The sequence below is a fragment of the Lampetra planeri genome, chromosome 1 (assembly GCF_965212315.1).
Source record: "Lampetra planeri chromosome 1, kcLamPlan1.2.h2, whole genome shotgun sequence".
Classification (NCBI taxonomy): Eukaryota; Metazoa; Chordata; class Hyperoartia; order Petromyzontiformes; family Petromyzontidae; genus Lampetra; species Lampetra planeri.
Genome location: NC_136107.1, coordinates 19,573,852 through 19,592,010, shown reverse-complemented (window position 1 = coordinate 19,592,010; position 18,159 = coordinate 19,573,852). Strand labels below are relative to the sequence as shown.

The following is an 18,159-nucleotide window of genomic DNA, read 5'->3' as shown; positions in this document are numbered from 1 at the left end:
CAATATGCACAATGGGCATTGTCAACAAACAGCTCCAGCACACCACATCCAGTAAGCGAACAAGCCTGTCTCATCTTCTTGGTTCTTTCGGTAAAGTCACATAGAATGGAAATAATAAAATAATAAAAATAAAACATAATAAAATAAAATTCTCATGACCTTTCGGCCACAACGCAAGCAGCCGTCCTCATGTGAAGAACAGGTCTGTCAGAAAGACAGCGTCTGAATGAACACCACCAGGCTTGGCAGCGTATATTTAAGCTGGGTTGGAGGGGGAAGAACGCCTTGACAAAGGAATTTGCATATCAAGAGGAATTTAGCATATTTATGGAAAATGCAGGTATGTGATTAGTACTACTTATGCCGGTGCATTATGCAGGATTAGCAGCATCAAAGGGAGGGGATATGGGAAATGCAGGTATGTGATTAGTACTACTTATGCTCGTGCATTATGCAGGATTAGCAGCATCAAAGGGAGGGGATATGGGAAATGCAGGTATGTGATTAGTACTACTTATGCCCGTGCATTATGCAGGATTAGCAGCATCAAAGGGGAGGGGATAGGGGTAGCATTAATAAAGGGAAGGAGTGTTAATAGTATCTAGCTGCAGTAACTAAAACCACCACGTAAACAACTAAAGTATAAACTACATAGTATCATCAGTATACTAAATATACTCTACAATAAGCTGAGTTACTAACAGTAAGTAATACATTACAATTCTACGTCGTAAAAAAAATATATGCTTCCATCTAAACTTTATTCTCTTACATCACACGAGTCTACACCGTACTATATACTGCCATAGACAAACCCAACATTAAATTATATACTGTATTGCTATAAACCACCCTAAACCTTATACATTGTAATATTACACTATGTATTATTCTACCCACCCTAATGTATATCACACTGCTGTATATTCACTATACAATTACGATACTATATATTACTTTGTACATTGTATTAAGCATATAAATTTAATACTATTTGTTATTATACACTGTACCATTGACCGTCGTGTGAAAGATACTAAGAGGAAGCAACGAAATATGTCAATGGGAGAGTAGGGATGAAACTTGCTGTTCTTCACCTGAGGACGGTTGCTTGCGTTGTGGCCAAAACGTCGTGAGAATTATTTTATTATGTTTTATTTTTATTATTTTATTATTTCCATTCTACGTGACTTTACCGAAAGAACCAAGAAGATGAATCCCTGCAGTCACGAAAGCTTTAAATCGAAAAGCCTGTCTCAGTCCCTGGTACTGTACAGTCAATTCCAAAGTCTGCATCGACATTAACACGTATGTTTATTTAACGGTTGTATATTCATCACCAGAAACATTTTTATTAAATCTAAAATAATATTTTTTTACAGCCCTGACATTTGGGGAGGCCTTTATCCAATAGTGGATTGGACACAAATTTAAAAGCAATGCATTTATTTATATCCACACTTAAAATAATAATCCCAAAAAATACAGGCATTAGAGGAAAGAAAAAAAAAGTTTATATAGTGTTCAAGCTAGGGAAAGCCATCCAACGAGATTATTGTTATATAAAAACATCGCACATTAATACATGCCAAATTGGCAAAGAAAATATTCCAACCCTCAGGGGTCAAAAAACTGTTTAAAATCCGTGATATTAGAAACAAAAAATCACGCATCGTGAGAGCTCTGCTCATTGTACATTATTTAGGAAATCCTTGTCCACATTCATTCCTTTGACCGGTGCTTTGCCGATTGCCAACTGAAATTACGTTTACTGATATGACACTTGATTACAATTTTATACGCATAATGACAAAACATTGCAATGAAAATATATGGTTTAATTAATGCTCGTACACAGAGTGTTTGTAAAGTGAATACAAAAAGTCCACGATTCAATATTTTTTTCACTCTACGGCTCACTTTGCTTCATAAACAACACAAGGCTCTCTGACTGAAATCATAATTTTAAAAAGTTGATGATCCTCGTGACCACTGTCAAGAGTAATCACCGAGTGTGCAAAGCACATGACGCAATTCAGCTCCCATCACGGTGCCATTGCCCTCCTTGTCAAACACTCGCAGACCCTCCACAAAATCCTCAAATGTGCCTTGGTCTTTGGACTTTGTGACAGTCTGCAGCATGGGTAGAAATTGCTCAAACTCCAGCATCTTCACATTCATTTCTGTAGAGTCCGAACACAATTCCAAATAACAACAAAATTACATTTCCTAAAGATGTCTTTGTTAACATAAAAACAAAGGTAAAGCAGATGAAGACAGTGACAAAGTAATCTTTACTCTTTTACTCAAAAATATATAGCAGGTATTTTATTTTAATGCAAACATACAGTAAACACGAATCTTGGGAATATGGGTAAATACAAATAAACCAACTTAAAACGTTATTAAAATTGATAGATCGTGCAAAAAAAATTGCAGTATGCCTAATGTTCCAGGCTTTTCCATTCATATATATCTCATACTCAGAATCTTTATTTATTTAGACTGGAAGAATCCAATGAACTATGAAGCTCTTTTTCACATATGTCCAGTATAAAAGTCTACAGGGTGCATGCCCGTGGCTGTTTAAAATATTCATTATTGTAGGGTCGGTTTCAGGACACTTTTTAACAGCGTCATGGTGGGACCTTTGATGTAATAATTGTTTTTTTACCCTTCTATCTGGCAACAAAACTGACACCTTTTTTACAAGGAGTCATGTTTACATAGACCACAATACCTGCAGTCATAATGCAAACAAAAAGCATAACTCTGATAATGTGCACTGTCCTTGAAGTTGATTGGTCCACACCCGAGACAGCACATTATCAGAGTTATGTTTTTTGTTTGCATTATGACTGCAGGTATTGTGGTCTATGTAAACATGACTCCTTGTAAAAAAGGTGTCAGTTTTGTTGCCAGAGAGAAGGGTAAAAAAACAATTATCATATTTTTACTGGAAAATGAGGTTCCAATGGTGTATAAACCTTTGATGGCATTAACAACCAAACAGAATGACACTAATCATGAATTTGCTGGGAAACAAGTCAATGTCCTACGGCTTTCCACTCTTGGGACTAAAATCATTTTGTAAATGCTTTTAGGCCAAGAGTATAGATTTTCTAATAATGTATTTCTATATGCAAGGATTGCACGTTTATTTCTGAACTCGCTTGACCAAGTCTAAATTACAAAATTGCATTGATAATCTGATTATATTACTACTTGGATGGTAAAATATTTCATGTAAAGTTTGTGATTTTCTGTAATGAGGTGGCTGGCAACTAACCTACAGAAAACACAACGAATCCCAAGAGCCTAAAGAACCAACCTGTTCTGAATGCAAATCTCATAAATAATGCATTACCGACAGCCCTAATGACATTGAAACTCCTGATACTCATCTCAACGCTTGTAGGAAACAACATAATCTGGGTATAATATACTTCACGGAGGTTTAAACAATTGCAGTTCCTACAATTTGTCAGGCAATGGCGATGAGGAAAAAGAGAAAATAAAGCGTGGTGCAATGGTATGAGGATCACAGAATGTGGTACATTGTGCATTGTACCTGCAGGCTTAGGGTTGCCCAGCAATTTGAGCACCTCTGCATTGGTGGGGTTTTGGCCAAGGGCTCTCATTACCTCCCCACACTGGCTGTAAGAGATCTTCATTTCTCCAGTCCGGTCAAAGAGTGAGAATGCCTCTTTGAAGTCTGGGAGTGCACACAAAACATATTCCAACATGTGAAACAGAAAACACTTGTTAAACTATAGACAGACATATTAGCAGACAGATATCACAAGATACATACATAGCGAGAGCAACACAGGTGACAGAGAGGGGTGATCGTCTCTGTGGGGTGGCCTTAAATAGACAGAGGGGGGGCGGAGGCAGAGAGAGGGAGGGGGGTTAGAAAAAATTAGCATATCAATGAGTGGTCCAAAAGAAAACGTGGTGCTGCGAGTACGATGGCACAGCAGGCAAGCCTGAAAATCAGGAGAAAGACACACTAAAATTAAATAACCTAGTAAAATATCGAAATGTAATGTAATACAACACAGAGGGTCGGTCAACACACAATTAACGCATAGCCTGGTTGATTACGTATTTCAAAGATTGCTAAGTTAGAATTTAAGTGTGAACATTCTAAAGAGGACACAGGCAGATAAAACAAGTCGCCAGAGAGAGAGAAAAAAGATAAGCTTAAAACTTCCCCGTAGAAGTGGTTCAATCTTAATTTTAGAACTTTCGTGACTGCAGGAATTATTATTTGGTTCTTTCGGTTAAGTCACGTCTAAAGATAAAATAATAAATTAAATTAAATAATAGAATACGACGTTTCGATTGCAACACAAGCAATCATCATCAGGTATAATGAAATAGCGACATAATATCTAACCAGAAAACTATAGACAGACATATTAGCAGACAGATATCACAAGATACATACATAGCGAGAGCAACACAGGTGACAGAGAGGGGTGATCGTCTCTGTGGGGTGGCCTTAAATAGACAGAGGGGGGGCGGAGGCAGAGAGAGGGAGGGGGGTTAGAAAAAATTAGCATATCAATGAGTGGTCCAAAAGAAAACGTGGTGCTGCGAGTACGATGGCACAGCAAGCAAGCCTGAAAATCAGGAGAAAGACACACTAAAATTAAATAACCTAGTAAAATATCGAAATGTAATGTAATACAACACAGAGGGTCGGTCAACACACAATTAACGCATAGCCTGGTTGATTACGTATTTCAAAGATTGCTAAGTTAGAATTTAAGTGTGAACATTCTAAAGAGGACACAGGCAGATAAAACAAGTCGCCAGAGAGAGAGAAAAAAGATAAGCTTAAAACTTCCCCGTAGAAGTGGTTCAATCTTAATTTTAGAACTTTCGTGACTGCAGGAATTATTATTTGGTTCTTTCGGTTAAGTCACGTCTAAAGATAAAATAATAAATTAAATTAAATAATAGAATACGACGTTTCGATTGCAACACAAGCAATCATCATCAGGTATAATGAAATAGCGACATAATATCTAACCAGAAAACTATAGACAGACATATTAGCAGACAGATATCACAAGATACATACATAGCGAGAGCAACACAGGTGACAGAGAGGGGTGATCGTCTCTGTGGGGTGGCCTTAAATAGACAGAGGGGGGGCGGAGGCAGAGAGAGGGAGGGGGGTTAGAAAAAATTAGCATATCAATGAGTGGTCCAAAAGAAAACGTGGTGCTGCGAGTACGATGGCACAGCAAGCAAGCCTGAAAATCAGGAGAAAGACACACTAAAATTAAATAACCTAGTAAAATATCGAAATGTAATGTAATACAACACAGAGGGTCGGTCAACACACAATTAACGCATAGCCTGGTTGATTACGTATTTCAAAGATTGCTAAGTTAGAATTTAAGTGTGAACATTCTAAAGAGGACACAGGCAGATAAAACAAGTCGCCAGAGAGAGAGAAAAAAGATAAGCTTAAAACTTCCCCGTAGAAGTGGTTCAATCTTAATTTTAGAACTTTCGTGACTGCAGGAATTATTATTTGGTTCTTTCGGTTAAGTCACGTCTAAAGATAAAATAATAAATTAAATTAAATAATAGAATACGACGTTTCGATTGCAACACAAGCAATCATCATCAGGTATAATGAAATAGCGACATAATATCTAACCAGAAAACTATAGACAGACATATTAGCAGACAGATATCACAAGATACATACATAGCGAGAGCAACACAGGTGACAGAGAGGGGTGATCGTCTCTGTGGGGTGGCCTTAAATAGACAGAGGGGGGGCGGAGGCAGAGAGAGGGAGGGGGGTTAGAAAAAATTAGCATATCAATGAGTGGTCCAAAAGAAAACGTGGTGCTGCGAGTACGATGGCACAGCAAGCAAGCCTGAAAATCAGGAGAAAGACACACTAAAATTAAATAACCTAGTAAAATATCGAAATGTAATGTAATACAACACAGAGGGTCGGTCAACACACAATTAACGCATAGCCTGGTTGATTACGTATTTCAAAGATTGCTAAGTTAGAATTTAAGTGTGAACATTCTAAAGAGGACACAGGCAGATAAAACAAGTCGCCAGAGAGAGAGAAAAAAGATAAGCTTAAAACTTCCCCGTAGAAGTGGTTCAATCTTAATTTTAGAACTTTCGTGACTGCAGGAATTATTATTTGGTTCTTTCGGTTAAGTCACGTCTAAAGATAAAATAATAAATTAAATTAAATAATAGAATACGACGTTTCGATTGCAACACAAGCAATCATCATCAGGTATAATGAAATAGCGACATAATATCTAACCAGAAAACTATAGACAGACATATTAGCAGACAGATATCACAAGATACATACATAGCGAGAGCAACACAGGTGACAGAGAGGGGTGATCGTCTCTGTGGGGTGGCCTTAAATAGACAGAGGGGGGGCGGAGGCAGAGAGAGGGAGGGGGGTTAGAAAAAATTAGCATATCAATGAGTGGTCCAAAAGAAAACGTGGTGCTGCGAGTACGATGGCACAGCAAGCAAGCCTGAAAATCAGGAGAAAGACACACTAAAATTAAATAACCTAGTAAAATATCGAAATGTAATGTAATACAACACAGAGGGTCGGTCAACACACAATTAACGCATAGCCTGGTTGATTACGTATTTCAAAGATTGCTAAGTTAGAATTTAAGTGTGAACATTCTAAAGAGGACACAGGCAGATAAAACAAGTCGCCAGAGAGAGAGAAAAAAGATAAGCTTAAAACTTCCCCGTAGAAGTGGTTCAATCTTAATTTTAGAACTTTCGTGACTGCAGGAATTATTATTTGGTTCTTTCGGTTAAGTCACGTCTAAAGATAAAATAATAAATTAAATTAAATAATAGAATACGACGTTTCGATTGCAACACAAGCAATCATCATCAGGTATAATGAAATAGCGACATAATATCTAACCAGAAAACTATAGACAGACATATTAGCAGACAGATATCACAAGATACATACATAGCGAGAGCAACACAGGTGACAGAGAGGGGTGATCGTCTCTGTGGGGTGGCCTTAAATAGACAGAGGGGGGGCGGAGGCAGAGAGAGGGAGGGGGGTTAGAAAAAATTAGCATATCAATGAGTGGTCCAAAAGAAAACGTGGTGCTGCGAGTACGATGGCACAGCAAGCAAGCCTGAAAATCAGGAGAAAGACACACTAAAATTAAATAACCTAGTAAAATATCGAAATGTAATGTAATACAACACAGAGGGTCGGTCAACACACAATTAACGCATAGCCTGGTTGATTACGTATTTCAAAGATTGCTAAGTTAGAATTTAAGTGTGAACATTCTAAAGAGGACACAGGCAGATAAAACAAGTCGCCAGAGAGAGAGAAAAAAGATAAGCTTAAAACTTCCCCGTAGAAGTGGTTCAATCTTAATTTTAGAACTTTCGTGACTGCAGGAATTATTATTTGGTTCTTTCGGTTAAGTCACGTCTAAAGATAAAATAATAAATTAAATTAAATAATAGAATACGACGTTTCGATTGCAACACAAGCAATCATCATCAGGTATAATGAAATAGCGACATAATATCTAACCAGAAAACTATAGACAGACATATTAGCAGACAGATATCACAAGATACATACATAGCGAGAGCAACACAGGTGACAGAGAGGGGTGATCGTCTCTGTGGGGTGGCCTTAAATAGACAGAGGGGGGGCGGAGGCAGAGAGAGGGAGGGGGGTTAGAAAAAATTAGCATATCAATGAGTGGTCCAAAAGAAAACGTGGTGCTGCGAGTACGATGGCACAGCAAGCAAGCCTGAAAATCAGGAGAAAGACACACTAAAATTAAATAACCTAGTAAAATATCGAAATGTAATGTAATACAACACAGAGGGTCGGTCAACACACAATTAACGCATAGCCTGGTTGATTACGTATTTCAAAGATTGCTAAGTTAGAATTTAAGTGTGAACATTCTAAAGAGGACACAGGCAGATAAAACAAGTCGCCAGAGAGAGAGAAAAAAGATAAGCTTAAAACTTCCCCGTAGAAGTGGTTCAATCTTAATTTTAGAACTTTCGTGACTGCAGGAATTATTATTTGGTTCTTTCGGTTAAGTCACGTCTAAAGATAAAATAATAAACCTGTGTTGCTCTCGCTATGTATGTATCTTGTGATATCTGTCTGCTAATATGTCTGTCTATAGTTTTCTGGTTAGATATTATGTCGCTATTTCATTATACCTGATGATGATTGCTTGTGTTGCAATCGAAACGTCGTATTCTATTATTTAATTTAATTTATTATTTTATCTTTAGACGTGACTTAACCGAAAGAACCAAATAATAATTCCTGCAGTCACGAAAGTTCTAAAATTAAGATTGAACCACTTCTACGGGGAAGTTTTAAGCTTATCTTTTTTCTCTCTCTCTGGCGACTTGTTTTATCTGCCTGTGTCCTCTTTAGAATGTTCACACTTAAATTCTAACTTAGCAATCTTTGAAATACGTAATCAACCAGGCTATGCGTTAATTGTGTGTTGACCGACCCTCTGTGTTGTATTACATTACATTTCGATATTTTACTAGGTTATTTAATTTTAGTGTGTCTTTCTCCTGATTTTCAGGCTTGCTTGCTGTGCCATCGTACTCGCAGCACCACGTTTTCTTTTGGACCACTCATTGATATGCTAATTTTTTCTAACCCCCCTCCCTCTCTCTGCCTCCGCCCCCCCTCTGTCTATTTAAGGCCACCCCACAGAGACGATCACCCCTCTCTGTCACCTGTGTTGCTCTCGCTATGTATGTATCTTGTGATATCTGTCTGCTAATATGTCTGTCTATAGTTTTCTGGTTAGATATTATGTCGCTATTTCATTATACCTGATGATGATTGCTTGTGTTGCAATCGAAACGTCGTATTCTATTATTTAATTTAATTTATTATTTTATCTTTAGACGTGACTTAACCGAAAGAACCAAATAATAATTCCTGCAGTCACGAAAGTTCTAAAATTAAGATTGAACCACTTCTACGGGGAAGTTTTAAGCTTATCTTTTTTCTCTCTCTCTGGCGACTTGTTTTATCTGCCTGTGTCCTCTTTAGAATGTTCACACTTAAATTCTAACTTAGCAATCTTTGAAATACGTAATCAACCAGGCTATGCGTTAATTGTGTGTTGACCGACCCTCTGTGTTGTATTACATTACATTTCGATATTTTACTAGGTTATTTAATTTTAGTGTGTCTTTCTCCTGATTTTCAGGCTTGCTTGCTGTGCCATCGTACTCGCAGCACCACGTTTTCTTTTGGACCACTCATTGATATGCTAATTTTTTCTAACCCCCCTCCCTCTCTCTGCCTCCGCCCCCCCTCTGTCTATTTAAGGCCACCCCACAGAGACGATCACCCCTCTCTGTCACCTGTGTTGCTCTCGCTATGTATGTATCTTGTGATATCTGTCTGCTAATATGTCTGTCTATAGTTTTCTGGTTAGATATTATGTCGCTATTTCATTATACCTGATGATGATTGCTTGTGTTGCAATCGAAACGTCGTATTCTATTATTTAATTTAATTTATTATTTTATCTTTAGACGTGACTTAACCGAAAGAACCAAATAATAATTCCTGCAGTCACGAAAGTTCTAAAATTAAGATTGAACCACTTCTACGGGGAAGTTTTAAGCTTATCTTTTTTCTCTCTCTCTGGCGACTTGTTTTATCTGCCTGTGTCCTCTTTAGAATGTTCACACTTAAATTCTAACTTAGCAATCTTTGAAATACGTAATCAACCAGGCTATGCGTTAATTGTGTGTTGACCGACCCTCTGTGTTGTATTACATTACATTTCGATATTTTACTAGGTTATTTAATTTTAGTGTGTCTTTCTCCTGATTTTCAGGCTTGCTTGCTGTGCCATCGTACTCGCAGCACCACGTTTTCTTTTGGACCACTCATTGATATGCTAATTTTTTCTAACCCCCCTCCCTCTCTCTGCCTCCGCCCCCCCTCTGTCTATTTAAGGCCACCCCACAGAGACGATCACCCCTCTCTGTCACCTGTGTTGCTCTCGCTATGTATGTATCTTGTGATATCTGTCTGCTAATATGTCTGTCTATAGTTTTCTGGTTAGATATTATGTCGCTATTTCATTATACCTGATGATGATTGCTTGTGTTGCAATCGAAACGTCGTATTCTATTATTTAATTTAATTTATTATTTTATCTTTAGACGTGACTTAACCGAAAGAACCAAATAATAATTCCTGCAGTCACGAAAGTTCTAAAATTAAGACTTGTTAAACTCTCTAAAGGCAAGGGATACACAAAATGCCTCATTTTTCACTCTGACATTTAATGATATAAAACAGATTTGGTATTAATTCACGGGCATATTATTAACATTTGCCTATTTTTCAAAGTATCCATCCTTTTCTACTCACATATGTCAACGTGAAACCAGGGCTGGCATTCCATCATGGATTAATCAGGATCATGTAACTATTTCCAAACATCATCCCTGTATAATATAAACGCCCAACTTTATCTGTGATGAATATGATGAACGCTGCACTTCCCGTCGTTTTTATGCAGGGGGCGCTGCAAACCTACGCGCCCCATACATGAACAACAGAAGCGCAGGGACAGACCTTCGATTACGTTGGAATCGATCTGCAGACGGCGGTCTTCTCGCACGGCCAGCAGCTCTATGTCGCCTTAGGGGCCGTCCATAAATGACGTCACGCGATTTTGGACGATTTTTGATCCCCCCCTCCCCTCGTCACACGGCGTTACAAAAAGTCAGACCGCCCCCTCAAATATGACGTCACAAAGCTCTGCCCCCCCCCCCAAAACCATATTTCCATTTTGAAAATAAAACATGCTTAAAATCGCTTTAAACGATTGTCATTGTAGTGCGTATTTAATGTGGCGCTGCACTCTGATGTTGCAGGAGAAAACATTTATTAAAAATTATATTTAATTAAGTAGAACGTGTTGTCTATATTTATTTAAAGTTGCGCATTTTGATGTGATGTCACATTTCTCAAATCCCCCCCCCCTCGTCACACATCGTCACAAATGTCTGACCTCCCCCCCCTAGGTGCGTGACGTCATTTATGGACTGCCCCTTATCTCGATCCCGCAATCCCAAACAGGTGAAAGTCCGCATCGAACTGAACTCCCAGCAAGGACATCTACGAAATGTCGTTTTCAATTAAGTCTTCCAGATGTAAAATTCTATTTATAAAAAAAAATACTTTCTCTATCTGGCTATGATGAATATGATGAACGCTTGAGAGAGAGAGAGAACGAGGCGATTTGGTGTTGATTCCCAGAATCAACTTGGCCCCCACCGTCACGACTTTGCCATTTGTTTTGCGACGACGACAATTTCCCATTCTCCCCGCATACGCTATCACAATCAACAAGTCGCAGGGACAGACGTTCCATTACGTTGGTAAGCGCACAACTTTATCTATCTTTCTATGATGAATACTAGGTTGTTGGAGGGCGACGCAGGCGCCCCCCAACAACCTAGTCCCTGTATATCAGTGGGTTTTTTCTGCTTTCAAACATTGCCCAAATGGGAATCTTTAAAAAGACTGAACATATTAAAATGTGAGAGTGCAAAGTCTGGGTTGTAAGGTACATTTGGCAACACAGTCCAACCTAACTGTCCAATGACCTCTGACATTCTTAGGTACCACGTGTGTTTTGATATTGTCATATTGGAGGATTGACTCTGCCATATCTGAACTGTTTCTTTACCTGGATTCGAAGCTTTCGTGACTGCAGGAATTACTCTTTAGTTATTTCGGTAAAGTCACGTAGAAAATAAAATAATAATAGAATACGACGTGTCTTTGTGTGCGTCTCGCTTGGTGTGTCTCTGTATGTGTGTCTGCCTATGTTGTTTCCATGTCTGTGTTTCATCATTCATTCTTACCTGATGATGGCTGCTTGTGTTACAACCGAAACGTCTTATTCTATTATTATTTAATGTTCTACGTGACTTTACCGAAAGAACCAAAGAGTGTTTCTTTACCAACCCTCTCTGACCAGCGTGGTCATGTATGGCTGTCAGGGTATGGGGACGCCTTCATTCAGCAGTGGATTGTGAAAGGGATGCACATATTACATAATTTATTTGGTGATTTTGATCCATTCTAAGAAATGAAGTATGACAATCTCAAACAGATATTCAAAAATTACTTTGAATACATTAATTGATTGAAATCTCGAATAGTTGCTCTGCACTGGCTATATGAATTCATCAAATTATTTAATCACTACTACCAGGATGTAAATTGTGATTTTACAAAAAGAATGTAGAGTAAACAGCATGTTTTATAGAATTCAAACAAGCTTGTAAACTTTGATGTAATGCTTGCGAAAAAAATATTTAAAAATAAGAATAGGTTTTACTCTTTCTCTCAATGAAACAGGTGATGAGATGTTCAAACACCAAATATAAACTTTTGTATGGAATCATGTCTGCTTCAACCACACCTACTTGTGGTGAATGCTTGTGTGTAACACTTTTTTAATAAACTGTTTCCATTGTCTCCTGTTTTAGTATTAAGTGGTTCAGTATATACATACGAGCATACAGAACCGATTAGCATGGTTGGCTACATAAGGTGTGAAAGAAGTTCAACATAAATACATACATAACCAATTACATGAAGGTTTAACACGTAGGCTTTCACGACCAATATCATCCATAATAGAGGTTTTTGGGTTGGATCACGTAAAAATATAAATGTGTAGTTAAAACCCGCCACCACCCGACACAGACAACTAGTAAGGGTTGTCACGCAAACAGAACATGCCAATTCCTCACTCGTACAGCACACCGGTGTGTTGGAGAGCCAAGCCACAACATTTACAAACTTTTGGCACGTTTTGTTTACGTGACAACCCTTACTAGTTGGCTGTGTCGGATGGTGGCGAGTTTTAACGACACATTTATATATTTATGTGATCCAACCCAAAAACCTCTATTATGCAATTGCATGAAACCTAACAAACTTCCAAAGGGGCACATTAATAACTGAAACCTTTTCGGTTACAGTTGGGTAGACAGCTGTTTGGACAACCAAATTCTACTCTTGTAGCAAGTCTTTGTGTAATGTTAGGTTAAATAAACACATATTTCCCACCATTCGGAAGTGTGGGCATCAACGATAAAGGCAAACTAAGTTAAAGAAAGCTTTGGCGTGGATTGGGAAATCAAACAAATGCACATTGCGAAACCGAAATAAAAATAATGGTAAAACCTTGAAAGAACACATGTATTAAATGAGTAAATTCCCAAAATCAAATAAAGTAGAAATTAGCACATCTCTTACTAATTAAACAAGGTGGGTAATGTAGAATGTATTGTTTCGTGTTATAACTGCATTTGCATGCATTAGTTCAGCTATCAAATGGCCTGGCAGGCCCAAGTTTGCCATTTCCTTTAACACAAACGGTTGAAACTTGTTGTATTAAAAAAACCACACGAAAGAATGCATCCTGTCTGCATTGAGCAAACCATTCAGGCTTGCCTGTGGCGGTATCAGGGTCTAATGAATAATTGATTGGCATGGACACGGATCTCCAATTCGGCTAAAGGGTACACTGACAAAATGATAACATCTAAGTGTCATGAGGCAGATTCTGCCCAGCTAACCACCCTGCATCATTGTCCAGTTTAGGATTTATCCAGGAAGCATGTACACCCACTCAGAGAACACAATACTATATTTGACTGATTTTATGGATATTGCTACCCACAATCTTACATTTGTAGAATAGCATGAAAATTACACCCCCATCACTGTGTAAGCCCTGATATTTTCAAAAGATCAACGATGAGATGAGAAGAAATTATCAAATGTTTTGTCTCCACATTTGTTACTCTACAATGATACATTTGTAGCAAAACAGCTTTTAGTCTTAGAACATATTGACCGAATAAATTTGTTTTTATTTTAGGAAAATAAATGTAACTTCATAAATTTTACACTGAAAATATGCAACGTCTCATTCCGGACAATACTATGGCTTCCAATAGTCCACAAAACACAATTCCATGTTTGTGGGGTTGTAACCAATAAAGATAACACTCATTTCCGCTCCCATTGGTACATTCTAAACATACACGTTTATATTTCGATTTAAAGCTTTCGTGACTGCAGGGATTCATAATATTGGTTCCTTCGGTAAAGTCACGTAGAAGGGAAATAATAAAATTTAAAAAATTAAACAATAAAATGCTCACGACGTTTCGATTGCAACATAGGCAATCATCATCAGGTGTGAAAACCACGGCAAGAAAATTTGAAAAAAAAACCGAAACGTCGTGAGAATTGTATTTTATTTTTATTATTTCCTTTTTACGTGACTTTACCGAAAGAACCAAGAATATACACGTTTATCATTAGAGAATGTAGTAATGTGTCATGGACAATTCTGTTGTGTGCACCAATGACCTAAACGTCTTTTAAAAAACATGAACAAGCACAAAATCTGCATGTGTATTTATGGAAGCCCGTATATACAGTGAAATACTCTATTCTACAAGTACAAAAAAATTTGTTTATGGGTAGTTGCAGATGGAATCTTATCAAAATAACAAGTGCGCACAAGTCTGGAACAAATTAATTTCAAGCAAGCCCAGACAGGAAGAGCAATGTAAACATCCTACTTCAAAAATCAAGCTGAAACTACATCATTAAACATAAAAAAGTCTAAAGTTTAGCCACTAAATGCTCAAATAAAATTGCCCTCTACAGTTGACTCGCATTGAAGCGACCCGTCAATTTATACAGCGTGTATAGTGTACTCTCAAGCATATCCAGTATAACGCATTAAAGTTAGCCAAAAACCGTCAAATACAGATTACGTCATTCTGCCCATGAATGCACTGCTATTTTTCAAACATTTCAACCATCTACCGTAGAATTTCATGAAGCTATATATATGAAAGGAGTTTAACGCCACACCGGGTGTGAAAATGAAAACTCGTTCATCTTTAAGAGATGCAAAAAATCAGGTACGGCCTCCCAGCATACAAATGGTCCTTTGTTGACTTTCCACACACCCACGCAATCATTCAGTCTTGCACATTTCCCATGGACTTCACCCACATATTCGTCTCCCCTCTATTCTTCTTCGTGGTTTGCATTGGTCCGGTAAATAGACTGCCGATATTAACCGTGGTGAGCGTGGCGTTAGGACAGGACGGGGTTCAACCTGCAGATTTTTATGACTAACCTTCCTCTTTTAATCCTTACTTAGCACAACTCTTAGAGACTTAGACACTTTAAAAACGAATATATCAATTGTCGACTGCACGCAAATTAGTCTGACCAACATTTATTTTGAGCACATTCAATGACCAAAAGATGCTGAAAATAAAACGGTTGTTGTTTATTGAGAGGAAAGAGCCATTCTTGCCAACTCGCCTTATTCAGCTATTCATGACGTAAATAAAGAATAAACTTTGTTACATTTGGTTTAGCCTTGTTTAAACTCAGTGAAGCATACATTCTAAACCATGTATTCATGATCAACCCACTACACAGCTCCATTACATAATTTTTGTAAACTCTTCCTGCATGTATTTCTAAACACAACACTTATCTCTTTCTCCTTGTTACTTTGACTGGCACGTTGCTAGTGTTTATACATACAGCACAATTATCGTTATCAGCAATTAGGAACTGCATTGGCAGTTATGTGGTATAAACGTCAGTATCACAGAATAGTATTACATTGAAGACATGAGTGTTTGTAAATTATGACAATGGTTACGTGTGTCATCCATCTTTTTCTTATCGAAACACCGTGTGACTGAAACATAATCGAACTGCGGTATTGTATATATTTATCTAATCTTAGATTTATGGAAGTGACTATCCATGACGAAGAGGAGTAAACATTTTCAGCCACAATTAAGAAATTGGGTGACTTTTCCACTTGACATACGCTCTTTGTTGGGCACATGAAATGTGTTCCCGAATGTGCAGAAATACCTACTGAAGGCACCACGAAAGCACAGAAGTTCTGATGTCAACTTCCAAAGGCATTTCTCTGTAGAAGTGACTTTAAACATTTATCATCGTGTGAAATGAAACTAATTTGAAAACAAGTAATTTAGTGGCCCTTCTGACAAACCAGTCCAATAAACATATATTACATACTTCCCTGATTTTTATACACCAGGTGTGAGCCCATTGAGAATAAATGTATTTTCAGCAGACAGCCGAGTCACAAAGCAATAAACCTCTAAACAAATGGTTGAAACATCTAACGTCATAACATTAAAAAAAAGTTACACATGGATATTGGTACAATGACATGACATTATTTATCTAAAATAAAACAAGGAATGCATGATATACTTTAACAAAACATTAATTTCCAGGAAGATATATTTTAGTTATGAACGAATCGATTTTAAAAGCAACATTAACAATACCGATATAAAATATTGCCATCGGCCCAGATCTGTATTTGATTAATCTAGCACCTGCACATGCGTTCATCTCATTCCATCTCCACAGTGGATGTGCGCTCAGGTGTGATTCCACATTTGGCTGCCTTTCGTTGTTAGTTTTGCCCATCGATCATCATCCCTTCTCGCGAAGCGTCATGTCAAGTCAATTTACCGGTCTTTAAACTGTCCATAAAGGGTCTGTAATGCGTTCTTGTTCTCCGTGTGTTCATCTTTCAGTTGTATTCCAAGCATGCACGTCTCCAGGCTATATTATGGAACTTTTAGATGTTATTTTTTTTCTTCTTGGCTCTTTCGGTAAAGTCACGTAGAAGGGAAACAATAACATAATAAAACATAATAATTATCACGACGTTTCGGCCACAACACAAGCAGCCGTCCTCAGGCGAAGAAACAGAGCTGTCGGAAAGACAGCTTTGTTTTTTATTTTATTATGTTAATTTTATTTTATGTTTTAGTTTATTATTTCATTATTTCCCTTCTACGTGACTTTACCGAAAGAACCAAGAAGATGAATAATCCCTGCAGTCACGAAAGCTTTAAATTGAAAGTTAATTTTTTTTGTTCATGAACATGTAAAAATATGAAATATTCACCGATTAAAAATGTTCTTCCGGCACACTGGTATACTCTATTGCTTTTCATTATTCGCTTTAGTTTTCCAAAAGCACTCAAACCTCTTATGTCATCGTTTGGCACACCTTAAATATTTGCCGACGCTTTACATACACCGTTATGTTTACTAATGGCTATTCTGCATATGCAATTACGTACGGTGATATACGGGTAAAATGGAGTGGGACACATCTGGAATGATAAACACATGATAAAATAAAATTAAAAACCGCTGAATAAATGCCAAGAAGGGCCCAGAAAGTTATGCGGTAGGGCCCCACCCCGGGCAGACTTCCAACAAAGGGGCAAAAACCGAAAAAAAAGCCCGTAGAGCCTAAACAGACTTGGGGTAAGTGCTGTTAGTGAGTAGCACCCTGTGGCACACGTGGGCGTGGGTGGCCAGCACCACGCCCGGCCGTCTTTGTCTCCCCAAGTGGCTCTGTTTAACACGCTGCACCAGGTACCAATTTGAGTCTGAGTCGACCTAGGGGAGGCCCATGACCGGTCAAGATAATCGTCACCGGTGGTGGTGGCCGTGAGCAGGGAATCGAACTCTGATCATTGCCGGCAGCGTAGCGCTAACCGCTGCGCCACCGCTCCCCGCAAGTGAACTCAATTTCTTTGACACTCCGAGCGAATGAAGCAACCAAAAGAGGAATGGGGCGTCATTAAGGTCCACATTTGTGCGTGTGCGCTTGTGTCTGCGGTGAAAATTACGGGGAAATACCAAACCACAATCGCCAAACCACTTACCGGCGACTTGGTCTTCCGAAAAGTCAGACTGAAACAAGCGAAACACAGCGGACACACGTGAGACACATCGTCGCGTTGACTTGCGGCAGCACGGTCAATTATCATTTCTCCAGGTAATGTTATACATTTTTTATGTTCTTTCAAGTCAAAAAACCATTATAATGTGTCCACAAAAATGTTCGCTCACCATCGCTGCTGCTGCTTCTGTTGTTGTTGCTTATCCCGGGGGCGGGGCGAGGGGAGCGGGCGGGGCGTAGCGGGGGGGCGGGGCGGGGC

General features: G+C 38.4%; 1 protein-coding gene across 4 annotated transcripts in view; it reads right to left on the bottom strand.

The window, feature by feature from the left end:
* Nucleotides 1-18,159, bottom strand: part of LOC144719828 (myosin light polypeptide 6-like) — a 22,867-nt gene extending 4,708 nt beyond the window's left edge. The window contains exons 1-4 of one of the 4 annotated variants that reach the window (XM_078596078.1): nt 18,071-18,159; nt 17,884-17,911; nt 3,572-3,715; nt 2,010-2,183 (exon numbers count right to left, since the gene is read on the bottom strand). In XM_078596078.1, the coding sequence (XP_078452204.1) occupies nt 2,010-2,183; nt 3,572-3,715; nt 17,884-17,911; nt 18,071-18,073 (349 nt within the window). In that variant the 5' untranslated portion in view covers nt 18,074-18,159. Of the gene's footprint in view, nt 1-2,009; nt 2,184-3,571; nt 3,716-10,453; nt 10,554-17,883; nt 17,912-18,070 lie in introns of those variants that run through there. The other 3 variants (XM_078596088.1, XM_078596069.1, XM_078596060.1) reach the window with 3 other exon arrangements.